The 14,004-nt window shown below is 30.2% G+C and overlaps 1 protein-coding gene across 8 annotated transcripts in view; it reads right to left on the minus strand.

Moving 5' to 3' along the window:
• The window catches only part of LOC128229958 (desmoplakin-like), a 264,609-nt gene that overhangs the window by 115,390 nt on the left and 135,215 nt on the right, over positions 1-14,004 (minus strand). For 7 of the 8 annotated variants that reach the window (XM_052941905.1, XM_052941896.1, XM_052941932.1 and 4 more), the window contains 3 exons: positions 12,975-12,995; positions 6,932-6,952; positions 3,837-3,857 (listed from right to left, as the gene is read on the minus strand). In XM_052941905.1, coding sequence (XP_052797865.1) covers positions 3,837-3,857; positions 6,932-6,952; positions 12,975-12,995 — 63 coding nt within the window. The remainder of the gene's footprint in view (positions 1-3,836; positions 3,858-6,931; positions 6,953-12,974; positions 12,996-14,004) is intronic. The other variant, XM_052941951.1, reaches the window with a different exon arrangement.

Below are 14,004 nucleotides of genomic sequence, written 5' to 3' on the forward strand. Positions count from 1 at the left end.
CAGAATATTAATGATTTAGCATAACAATATGGACGACGAATGTAGAAATGTTTTATATTGTGTTATGATTGTCAGAATATTCATGATTTAGCATAACAATATGGACGACGAATGTAGAAATGTTTTGAATTGTGTTATTATTGTCAGAATATTAATGATTTAGCATAACAATATGGACGACGAGTGTAGAAATGTTTTATATTGTGTTATTATTGTCAGAATATTAATGATTTAGCATAACAATATGGACGACGAATGTAGAAATGTTTTGAATTGTGTTATGATTGTCAGAATATTAATGATTTAGCATAACAATATGGACGATGAGTGTAGAAATGTTTTGAATTGTGTCATGATTGTCAGAATATTCATGATTTAGCATTACAATATAGACGACGAATGTAGAAATGTTTTGAAATGTGTTATTATTGTCAGAATATTCATGATTTAGCATAACAATATGGACGACGAGTGTAGAAATGTTTTATATTGTGTTATTATTGTCAGAATATTAATGATTTAGCATAACAATATGGACGACGAATGTAGAAATGTTTTAAATTGTGTTATTATTGTCAGAATATTACTGATTTAGCATAACAATATGGACGACGAGTGTAGAAATGTTTTATATTGTGTTATGATTGTCAGAATATTCATGATTTAGCATAACAATATGGACGACGAGTGTAGAAATGTTTTATATTGTGTTATGATTGTCAGAATATTACTGATTTAGCATTACAATATGGACGACGAATGTAGAAATGTTTTATATTGTGTTATGATTGTCAGAATATTACTGATTTAGCATAACAATATGGACGACGAATGTAGAAATGTTTTGAATTGTGTTATGATTGTCAGAATATTAATGATTTAGCATAACAATTTGGACGAGGAATGAATAAATGTTTTATATTGTGTTATGATTGTCAGAATATTACTGATTTAGCATAACAATATGGAAGACGAGTGTAGAAATGTTTTATATTGTGTTATTATTGTCAGAATATTCATGATTTAGCATAACAATATGGACGACGAATGTAGAAATGTTTTGAACTGTGTTATTATTGTCAGAATATTAATGATTTAGTATAACAATATGGACGACGAATGTAGAAATGTTTTGAATTGTGTTATGATTGTCAGAATATTAATGATTTAGCATAACAATATGGACGATGAGTGTAGAAATGTTTTGAATTGTGTCATGATTGTCAGAATATTCATGATTTAGCATTACAATATGGACGACGAATGTAAAAATGTTTTGAATTGTGTTATTATTGTCAGAATATTCATGATTTAGCATAACAATATGGACGACGAGTGTAGAAATGTTTTATATTGTGTTATTATTGTCAGAATATTAATGATTTAGCATAACAATATGGACGACGAATGTAGAAATGTTTTAAATTGTGTTATTATTGTCAGAATATTACTGATTTAGCATAACAATATGGACGACGAGTGTAGAAATGTTTTATATTGTGTTATGATTGTCAGAATATTCATGATTTAGCATAACAATATGGACGACGAGTGTAGAAATGTTTTGAATTGTGTTATGATTGTCAGAATATTCATGATTTAGCATGAAAATATGGACGACGAGTGTAGAAATGTTTTATATTGTGTTATGATTGTCAGAATATTACTGATTTAGCATTACAATATGGACGACGAATGTAGAAATGTTTTATATTGTGTTATGATTGTCAGAATATTACTGATTTAGCATAACAATATGGACGACGAATGTAGAAATGTTTTGAATTGTGTTATGATTGTCAGAATATTAATGATTTAGCATAACAATTTGGACGAGGAATGAATAAATGTTTTATATTGTGTTATGATTGTCAGAATATTACTGATTTAGCACAACAATATGGAAGACGAGTGTAGAAATGTTTTATATTGTGTTATTATTGTCAGAATATTTATGATTTAGCATAACAATATGGACGACGAATGTAGAAATGTTTTGAATTGTGTTATGATTGTCAGAATATTAATGATTTAGCATAACAATTTGGACGAGGAATGAATAAATGTTTTATATTGTGTTATGATTGTCAGAATATTAATGATTAAGCATAACAATATGGACGACGAATGTAGAAATGTTTTGAATTGTGTTATTATTGTCAGAATATTAATGATTTAGCATAACAATATGGACGACGAATGTAGAAATGTTTTGAATTGTGTTATGATTGTCAGAATATTAATGATTTAGCATAACAATATGGACGACGAATGAATAAATGTTTTATATTGTGTTATGATTGTCAGAATATTACTGATTTAGCATAACAATATGGACGACGAATGTAGAAATGTTTTGAATTGTGTTATGATTGTCAGAATATTAATGATTTAGCATAACAATATGGACGACGAATGTAGAAATGTTTTATATTGTGTTATGATTGTCAGAATATTAATGATTTAGCATAACAATATGGACGACGAATGTAGAAATGTTTTGAATTGTGTTATGATTGTCAGAATGTTACTGATTTAGCATAACAATATGGACGACGAATGTAGAAATGTTCTAAATTGTGTAATGATTGTCAGAATATTACTGATTTAGCATAATAATATGGACGACGAATGTAGAAATGTTTTATATTGTGTTATGATTGTCAGAATATTACTGATTTAGCATAACAATATGGACAACGAATGTAGAAATGTTTTGAATTGTGTTATGATTGTCATAATATTCATAATATAGCATAACAATATGGACGACGAATGTAGAAATGTTTTGAATTGTGTAATGATTGTCAGAATATTACTGATTTAGCATAATAATATGGACGACGAATGTAGAAATGTTTTGAATTGTGTAATGATTTTCAGAATGTTGATGATTTAGCATAACAATATGGACAACGAATGTAGAAATGTTTTGAATTGTGTTATGATTGTCATAATATTCATAATATAGCATAACAATATGGACGACGAATGTAGAAATGTTTTGAATTATGTTATGATTGTCTGAATATTTATGATTTATCGTAACAATATGGACGACGAATGTAGAAATGTTTTGAATTGTGATATGATTGTCAGAATATTCATGATTTAGCATAGATACTGAGAACAAAGCTCTAACAAATTCAACTTTCACTGATGTAATAGAAAGTAGATAACATTTTGGTTTTGGCAATGTTATTAAGTTAGAAATGTCTTCTTTGTGTGCATTGAAATACGTTGGCATGCGTGTAACATCACGTGATGATTAAAGCTTTTATGACAGACGACGATCGAAGATGTATCACATATCTCATAATAAGCCAACCATATATATTTAAAGCTGGACTTTTAAAATAAACAAGCATATTCAAACACATTTTGAAGTGTACAATTAAAATAAAAGATACAAGATTTTTTAAAAACATTTTGACCGACTGTTATTTTTGCCCATAATGACGCATACGTATTTCAAGAAAACAAAAGAATATAACTCTCTTTTAAAATTGTTTCTCATACATATAAAAGTAATTTAGCATGCGGAAAATACGGTGCGATGTTTTCAGATTTATATTTGAGGAAATACTAACACTAGCTCTATGGTTAATAGTTTTTGATATGAGTTTAGTAGAATGATACTCATGGCATGGATATATGTGAGTTTTCCGACCGGAACATATATCTTTAATACATCAGTAAAACTAAAATATAATTCAACATTGAAACATAATATTTTCAATCCATTTTCATAGCCATTCAGATGTAAAAAAATAAACTTGAAAGAGTTTATGATATATCTAACGTTATATTAAAAAAACAAAAACAAACATACATACCGTCGTAGCTCTTCGCTTTTCCTGAAAGTAGAAATACGTTCATTTATAGGTAAACAACTGGAGTGTATGTAATGTCTTGGTGATGTACACGAAAACAAAGGTGTTTTGTTGTATACATAAAGATTTATGTGAACACCTGCATAACACATAGGATAGAAAGGATTGAGTATAGTCGCCAATCAGTTGTTCCTCTGATATCGGAGAAAAAAAATATTTTCAAAGACTTTTTATTGCTATCAGTTAAAAACATAAAGAAGACATATATCTGTACTGTAATACTTGATAAAAATCATAAACTATAAACGGGACAGTAATATACGTTGTATACAAATCTTTAAAATGAACGGTTCGCAAAATACGATCATCAAGAGTCCATATGTCCCATTAGCCTGATATTATGTACGTCGGTAAAAATGGCAATTCTTTTAGGATTATTTGAATCAAATCAATCAAAATAACATATATGACCTAATACAAAGCCTTTTTGCTACATTTTGTATTTTTCGTTTGCTTTTCACTATCTGCGATCTGATCTTTTGTCAGCGGTCATATATCACTGGTTATGATGTGTATCGCATTAATTGGCTCGTTCGAAGACAAAATATAATAAAAGCTGTCAAAATGTTCAATCTGTAAGAGTGCAGCTTTATTGTTAAACTGTAATAGCATTGTTACGAACGGTTATCCGTTGCTGTTAAGATTAAGAGATTGTGAATTTTCGGGATAGTATGCCCCAAAGCAAACCGCGAGTAATATTTGTGTTATGATTGTCAGAATATTCATGATTTAGCATAACAATATGGACGACGAGTGTAGAAATGTTTTGAATTGTGTTATGATTGTCAGAATATTCATGATTTAGCATGAAAATATGGACGACGAGTGTAGAAATGTTTTATATTGTGTTATGATTGTCAGAATATTACTGATTTAGCATTACAATATGGACGACGAATGTAGAAATGTTTTGAATTGTGTTATGATTGTCAGAATATTAATGATTTAGCATAACAATATGGACGACGAATGTAGAAATGTTTTGAATTGTGTTATGATTGTCAGAATATTAATGATTTAGCATAACAATTTGGACGAGGAATGAATATATGTTTTATATTGTGTTATGATTGTCAGAATATTACTGATTTAGCACAACAATATGGAAGACGAGTGTAGAAATGTTTTATATTGTGTTATTATTGTCAGAATATTTATGATTTAGCATAACAATATGGACGACGAATGTAGAAATGTTTTGAATTGTGTTATGATTGTCAGAATATTAATGATTTAGCATAACAATTTGGACGAGGAATGAATAAATGTTTTATATTGTGTTATGATTGTCAGAATATTAATGATTAAGCATAACAATATGGACGAGGAATGTAAAAATGTTTTGAATTGTGTTATTATTGTCAGAATATTAATGATTTAGCATTACAATATGGACGACGAATGTAGAAATGTTTTGAATTGTGTTATGATTGTCAGAATATTAATGACTTAGCATAACAATATGGACGACGAATGAATAAATGTTTTATATTGTGTTATGATTGTCAGAATATTACTGATTTAGCATAACAATATGGACGACGAATGTAGAAATGTTTTGAATTGTGTTATGATTGTCAGAATATTCATGATTTAGCATAACAATATGGACGACGAGTGTAGAAATGTTTTATATTGTGTTATGATTGTCAGAATATTAATGATTTAGCATAACAATATGGACGACGAATGTAGAAATGTTTTGAATTGTGTAATGATTGTCAGAATGTTACTGATTTAGCATAACAATATGGACGACGAATGTAGAAATGTTCTAAATTGTGTAATGATTGTCAGAATATTACTGATTTAGCATAATAATATGGACGACGAATGTAGAAATGTTTTATATTGTGTTATGATTGTCAGAATATTACTGATTTAGCATAACAATATGGACAACGAATGTAGAAATGTTTTGAATTGTGTTATGATTGTCATAATATTCATAATATAGCATAACAATATGGACGACGAATGTAGAAATGTTTTGAATTGTGTAATGATTGTCAGAATATTACTGATTTAGCATAATAATATGGACGACGAATGTAGAAATGTTTTGAATTGTGTAATGATTTTCAGAATGTTGATGATTTAGCATAACAATATGGACAACGAATGTAGAAATGTTTTGAATTGTGTTATGATTGTCATAATATTCATAATATAGCATAACAATATGGACGACGAATGTAGAAATGTTTTGAATTGTGTAATGATTGTCAGAATATTAATGATTTAGCATAACAATATGGACGACGAATGTAGAAATGTTTTGAATTGTGTTTTGATTGTCAAAATATTCATAATATAGCATAGATACTGAGAACAAAGCTCTAACAAATTTAACTTTCACTGATGTAATAGAAAGTAGATAACATTTTGGTTTTGGCAATGTTATTAAGTTAGAAATGTCTTCTTTGTGTGCATTGAAATACGTTGGCATGCGTGTAACATCACGTGATGATTAAAGCTTTTATGACAGACGACGATCGAAGATGTATCACATATCTCATAATAAGCCAACCATATATATTTAAAGCTGGACTTTTAAAATAAACAAGCATATTCAAACACATTTTGAAGTGTACAATTAAAATAAAAGATACAAGATTTTTTAAAAACATTTTGACCGACTGTTATTTTTGCCCATAATGACGCATACGTATTTCAAGAAAACAAAAGAATATAACTCTCTTTTAAAATTGTTTCTCATACATATAAAAGTAATTTAGCATGCGGAAAATACGGTGCGATGTTTTCAGATTTATATTTGAGGAAATACTAACACTAGCTCTATGGTTAATAGTTTTTGATATGAGTTTAGTAGAATGATACTCATGGCATGGATATATGTGAGTTTTCCGACCGGAACATATATCTTTAATACATCAGTAAAACTAAAATATAATTCAACATTGAAACATAATATTTTCAATCCATTTTCATAGCCATTCAGATGTAAAAAAATAAACTTGAAAGAGTTTATGATATATCTAACGTTATATTAAAAAAACAAAAACAAACATACATACCGTCGTAGCTCTTCGCTTTTCCTGAAAGTAGAAATACGTTCATTTATAGGTAAACAACTGGAGTGTATGTAATGTCTTGGTGATGTACACGAAAACAAAGGTGTTTTGTTGTATACATAAAGATTTATGTGAACACCTGCATAACACATAGGATAGAAAGGATTGAGTATAGTCGCCAATCAGTTGTTCCTCTGATATCGGAGAAAAAAAAATATTTTCAAAGACTTTTTATTGCTATCAGTTAAAAACATAAAGAAGACATATATCTGTACTGTAATACTTGATAAAAATCATAAACTATAATCGGGACAGTAATATACGTTGTATACAAATCTTTAAAATGAACGGTTCGCAAAATACGATCATCAAGAGTCCATATGTCCCATTAGCCTGATATTATGTACGTCGGTAAAAATGGCAATTCTTTTAGGATTATTTGAATCAAATCAATCAAAATAACATATATGACCTAATACAAAGCCTTTTTGCTACATTTTGTATTTTTCGTTTGCTTTTCACTATCTGCGATCTGATCTTTTGTCAGCGGTCATATATCACTGGTTATGATGTTTATCGCATTAATTGGCTCGTTCGAAGACAAAATATAATAAAAGCTGTCAAAATGTTCAATCTGTAAGAGTGCAGCTTTATCGTTAAACTGTAATAGCATTGTTACGAACGGTTATCCGTTGCTGTTAAGATTAAGAGATTGTGAATTTTCGGGATAGTATGCCCCAAAGCAAACCGCGAGTAATAATTTTCAAATGTACAAAACCTGTTGAAATATGTCTGGCATAAAATGCTACCCTTGATTGCTCTGTGTTGAGTTTATGAGGCTAATAAATTGCGAAAGTTTACTATGTCGTAAAAACAACAGCTAAGCAATGCCTGGCCTTTCAGATGATACTCAATTTAAAGAAATGTTAAATAAATTTAAAAAAATATATTTGGAAATTAACAACTTACAATTGATTAGAAAAATGGTTATCCCGTTGTTCAAAAGTTTACTTGATCTTTAAGCTGAATGTTCCAATATTTGCTTTTATATTAAACAAATAACAGACGAAAACAATTGTTTAAACATAAATAGAATGTCATATCATCGTTCAAATGTGATTTGAACTGTTTGTCGTTGTAATACGTAATACAAACTTTCCGCAAAATTCACACAACAATTTACAGATTTACTGATATATTTTTACCCCATCCACGCCTCAAACTGTATCAACAAACTAGCGTGGTCCTCATCATTATCTGAAAATCGACCTGTCTTCAAGCAAACGAGACTTCTCTCTGACAGTAAGATGACTGAATATCCATGTGTGATGAAACACACTCTCAAACTAAGAGAAATGTTTTATATTCAATGATTATCCGCAATTGTTTTGCTACGACATTTGACCTTTCAAATTTCCATTTAATAAATGGCGTCGTAGTAATTTGGTTATTTATCTATGTCCCGCTTAAAATATAAGTGTTTTCGTTATTTTTTGCACTAATAAAAGTTCATTGGTTAATGTTCATAAAGTCTTTGACCAAAAAAAACGAGCAAATAATTAACTATAAAAACAAATATCCATAGAACGTTTTCACAACAAACCGGAAAATTGACAGCTTCATCATCTGCTATTATATATATATATTTTGCGTGAGGGGCGTCCCGCCGGTTACGGTGTAAAAAACACACCCTTTTCATAAAAGGGGGTAATTAAGAAAATTGATTAATACTATTAAAACTCCGAAAAAAAGCATAAAAGAAAAAATGTTTTCTTTTCAGTGTAAGATCGTATCACGAGTGGCGAAATATATTTTTCTACGACACTCGTCAAATAAAATTCGATCTTACACTGAAAAAAAACATATATATACTTTATATATCGTCGAAAAGTTAAATATTTGGTGTTGATGTTGAGACATGAATTAACTGGAAATAGTTTAAGCAATAGTAAGTTATCAATCTGATGACATCAGTTTATGAACTTTACTTTGTACATGATAAGTAATCAGAAAGCAATTTAAATATTGTGATTAAAATGCCTGCGCATTCCCAATGACTGGGCTAAGGGGTCAAAAGTATTAAAATTAATTTTATAACATTTCTTTTTGATATTTTCTTTGTAACAACGCCTTCTTTTGTGAACATTTGTATCAACCCATAATGACGAATTGTTGCAAAAATACAGAATACTTTATTATTGCCCTCGATAGAAAAAGTTTATCTGGCAAGGCGGAGAAATAAATCGGGATATTTTAACGAGGACCTTTCAGAAGTAGAGACAAGTGCTTTTTTACGCTATTGACATCGGCACAATACCGATACAGTACTTACATATGCATTGTTTTCCTTGAAACTGTTCAAAACATTAACATTAAAATGTATTTAATACGTTTACCGTCAAGGTAAATATATTTCACAATTATTAAATCATGTAACATTTTCGGAAGTGACATAAAGATCACGAGTATGTAATTAATCGCCGAATTTTCAGTTGATTTAATTTAGGACGATATAAGAGTAATTAAATGCTGGCTATACAGAACTGCACTGGCAATATGGGGTAAGTGTGATGTGTCACTGAAATTTAATAAGCTCTCGTTGAATGCTGCTTATGTTTCAGCATTTTGCAGAAGTATAAGTGTACTGAATTTATGGCCAGTGTCATTATCATGCACGGAGTTATAACATTCTGGGCGAGTGATTGTCGAGGTTATTTGTTGGCGGACTTAAGATTCTGGAGCACTATTTGTGTTTCCCACTGTCATTTCAGAACAGAAAAGAAGTGCAGTCACATGACCAACTGAATGTAGATAAATAACAGGTGGTCAACAAACCAAATAAAGCAAAATGTACACCGCACCTTATAATTGAATCGATCTGGCAACTTAGAAAACAATTTTCTTCACTTTTAAAAGGTTATGGTTTAATTTCATAATAACAAAAATATATATTTTGTTTTAGAGTTAAACTATACAATACCATGCACATTTGGTTTTAATATTATTTCAAATACAACAAAAACCAGATTTTAAATGATTAGTTTATGAGGATTTTATTCTTTTAACTGGACCGGCTGGTATGGATATGTTGTTGTTCTTTTTTTATCACAATTGATTTAAGCATATTTTATTGAGCAAAATTTATCAACATTTCAATACACATACATAATCAAATTTCAGGATTGAAACGGTAGAAATGAACTAATAGAGTTCCTTTCCCTGTTATGATAAATAACAATTAGCATTTGAGTCGGATACTAGTGATTGAGTTATAATCATATTAATATACAAGCTCATATTAAATAATGTTTAAAATTTAGGCAATTGAATGATAGAAGTTAAATGCAAAAACATTTATTGTAGAAAAAAAACAAACTTTATTCTAAATTATCAACTGTACTGAGGTAGAAAAAAATATAGTATGAGAAAGAACGAAGAAGAAAAGAAGGAGAGGCAAAGTAAAAGATGTGTGAGTGTTGGTGGTTTGAGTCGATAACTGGTTTTCAAATCTTTTTGACAAATAAATAAAACGATGAACTGCATCAAACAGAGTACTATTTTGCTCTTCAGTCATTGTGTCATCACCATATAGTAAGCAACGGAGGGTAACCTCAGTTAGAGATTGAACAGTATTAAACATATTTTGCCTTTGTTCAGTAAAGAGGGGACAAATAAAGAGATAGTGGTATGTACTCTCCTGTCTTCCACACATGCAAAATCGTGAGGGAACAATATTTTTAACATAGAGATGGTGATTCAGGGAACTACAATCATTGCGTAGGCGAGTGTGCAGGACCTGAAGCCGGCGTTTCCGGTAATAAAATATTCTAAGTGTTTTGGGCTTATCAGAATAGAGGAATGATTTAAAACCAACGATATTGTTTATAGCCTTTGCGTCAACTGGAAGAGAATTCCATGCAGATATTGTAGAAGGAAGGAATGAATTCATATACAAAGATGTGCGGGCTCGGAAACTTTTCATTTAAAGAAGAGAAGAAGTTTGTGTTTCTCGCGTTTAGTACTTAAAGTTTCCCAACCAGATTCAATTTGTTGTAAATGCAAAGTGGTAGTAGTAGCAGTAGCAATAGCAGTAGTAGAAGCAGTAGCAGTAGCAGAAGCAGTAGCAGTAGTAGTAGCAGTAGCAGTAAAATAAACAGCAGCAGCAGTAGCAGTAGCAGCAATAGTAGTAGTAGCAGAAGCAGAAGCAATGGTAGTAGCAGAAGCAGAAGCAGCAGCAGTAGCAGTAGCGGTAGCAGTAGCAGTACCAGTAGTAGTAGTAGTAGTAGTAGTAGAAGTAGTAGTAGTAGCAGTAGCAGTGGCAGTAGAAGTACTAAAAGTATGTTTATTAATAGTAGTAGTACTAATAGTAGTAGAATATTTAAAAGTTGTTTCATTAGTTTTATACTTAACGGAATGTAATGCATCGTATATTTTATGTATAGGTCTGAACATTTCAGGAATTGTACCAGGTGATGTAATAAGTGAAAATGTATTTTATGTGTGCAATTATATTTTAATTATTTAAAGCTCAACACAATTCTGGTTCAATTCTTGTATACTTTAATACTTCTAGAAACATTCCGTGTGTTTTTTTTCTTTTTTGATTCATTCATACAGTACCCATTTTATTCAAATGTAGACCATTATCAAACTACTTCCAGTGTCATTTTTAGGTGGCAACTAACGTAGTGATTTTTGCACGAAAAAACAATATGAACGACGAATGTAGAAATGTCTTGAATTGTGTCATGATTGTCTGAATTTTTATTATTTAGCAAAAGTACTAAGAACAAAACTCTAAAACGTTCAACTTTCAGTGAAATATTAAAAGTAGATAGCATATCGGTTTTGGCAATTTAATTGAGTTAGAAATATCTCATTTTTGTGCATTGTAACAAATTGTTATGCGTGAAACATCACTTGATGTTAAACGCTTTTATGACAGACGACGATCGAAGATGAATCACATATCTCATAATAAGCCCAATATATGTGTTTGAAGCTGGACTTTGGAGATAGAGAAGCATATTCAAAACATAGAAGTGTAAAATTAAAAAAAAAACATTCAATATTTATCAAACATTTTGACCGACTCTGATTTTGCCAATATTGACGCATATTTCAAGAAAACAAACGAATATAACTAGCGTATACCACATTGCTATACAATTATATTAAAACCAACAGTAGATTGTAACATCGTTGCCCTTTTAAAATTGTTTCTCGTATATATAGTGTGTGTATACCACGTGATATATTGCGTCATATATGCTACGTTGGAAGGCAACATTTTGCTTAAAATAAAGACTTAAATCAAAGATAAAATTTCTTATACTACACCATTTTAAATAAAACAAAGGGAAGTCTATGCCGATTAAAGAGCACCGTCTTCGTTTTATTACCGAAGTTTGGTTAGGTGCTTAGTTTTATCAAACACTTCGACAAACCTGTTTCCGAAATACTGTTTTGGCAGTGCTCTGTCAGACGGCCGTATTGTGAACAATTTTTTCGAAGAGTTTTAAGAAACTAAACTCGCAATAAAACTCTTGAAAAAAAGGAAGGCGGGGCTACGTAAGCGGCGTAGACGACTGCGCCATGTTTCATTTAAAGTGGTGAAAACATAGTGAAGTTTTCTTTGTTTAAAGTCTTCTTTCGAAGCAAAAATTGCCTTCCGATATAGCATTTATGACGCAATTTATCACGTGGTATACACACACTGAAATACATAGGAAATTAAGCATGCATGAAATACGGTGCGATGTTTTCATTGTTTATATTTGAGGAAATACTTACACTAGCTCTATGAATAATAATGTATGTTGTTAGAAAAGTAGAATTGATACTGATGATCTAAATTGAATAGACTTGGATAGATGTGTGTTTTCCGACATGAACATATTTGTTAAAAACATCAGTAAAACTAAAATAGAATCCAACATTGAAACATAATATTTTCAATACATTATCATAGCCATTCATATGTCAAAATGTATACTTGAAATAGTTTATGATCTAACGTTATATTTCAAGGAACCAACATACATACCGGTTTAGCGCTTCTGTACTCCTGGAAGTAGAAATACATTCAGTTATAGGTAAACAACTGGAGTGTGTGTGATGATTTTGTGATGTACATGTTAACGAAAAAAAAAGTTGTTTGCATACATGAAGTTAAATGTGAACACCTGAATAACAAATAGGATTGATTAAAGTCGACAATCGATTGTTTCTCTGATATCGTAGAGTGTAATCAAATATTTCTAATCGGTATCAGGTAAACACATAAAGAAGACATAATCACTAATATAGAAAGCGTGAATTATAATCGGGACAGTAAGATACATTGCATACAAGTCTTTAAAATGAACGGTTCGTAAAAGACGATTTTCAAGAGTCCATATATGTTCTATTTACCTAATATTTTGTATGTCGGTAAAAAATGGCAATTATTTTAGGAATAATTAAATCAAATCAATCAGAATAACAAATATGACCTATTGCAAAGCCTTTTGGCTATATTGTGTTTTGTTTTTTTTAGTTTAATTTTCACTTTCAACGATTGGATCTTTTGTCAGCAGTCTTATATCACTGGTTCCGATGTATATCGCATAAATTGGCTCGTTCCAAGACAAAATAGAAAAAAAGCTGTCAAAATGTTCAATCTGTAAGAGTGTAGCTTTAACGTTAAAACGTAAAAGCATTGCTACGAACTTGAAATTTTGGGATAGTATGCCTCAAAGCAAACCACGATTAGTAATTAATTTACTTGTGCAAAACCCGTTGAAATATGTCAGGCATACAATTTGACCCTTGATTGCTCTGTGTTGAGTCTGTGGGGCTTATAAATTGCGAACGTTTACTCTGTCACAAAACAACAACAAAGCAATGCCTTTAAGATAGTATTTGATTGAAATTGGCTGAGTTCGCGAGACTTATGATTGTGAGACATTTTACACATTTTGAAAAGGCTGAAATACGCATTTGCTATAAATGTGTTAAATTATAGTTCAAACTCCAGTTATAACCGGGACCAAGGAAAGTGTAATAGGTTCATTTTATTTCAGTAAACAATTATA

Source organism: Mya arenaria, chromosome 1 (assembly GCF_026914265.1).
Source record: "Mya arenaria isolate MELC-2E11 chromosome 1, ASM2691426v1".
NCBI lineage: Eukaryota > Metazoa > Mollusca > Bivalvia > Myida > Myidae > Mya > Mya arenaria.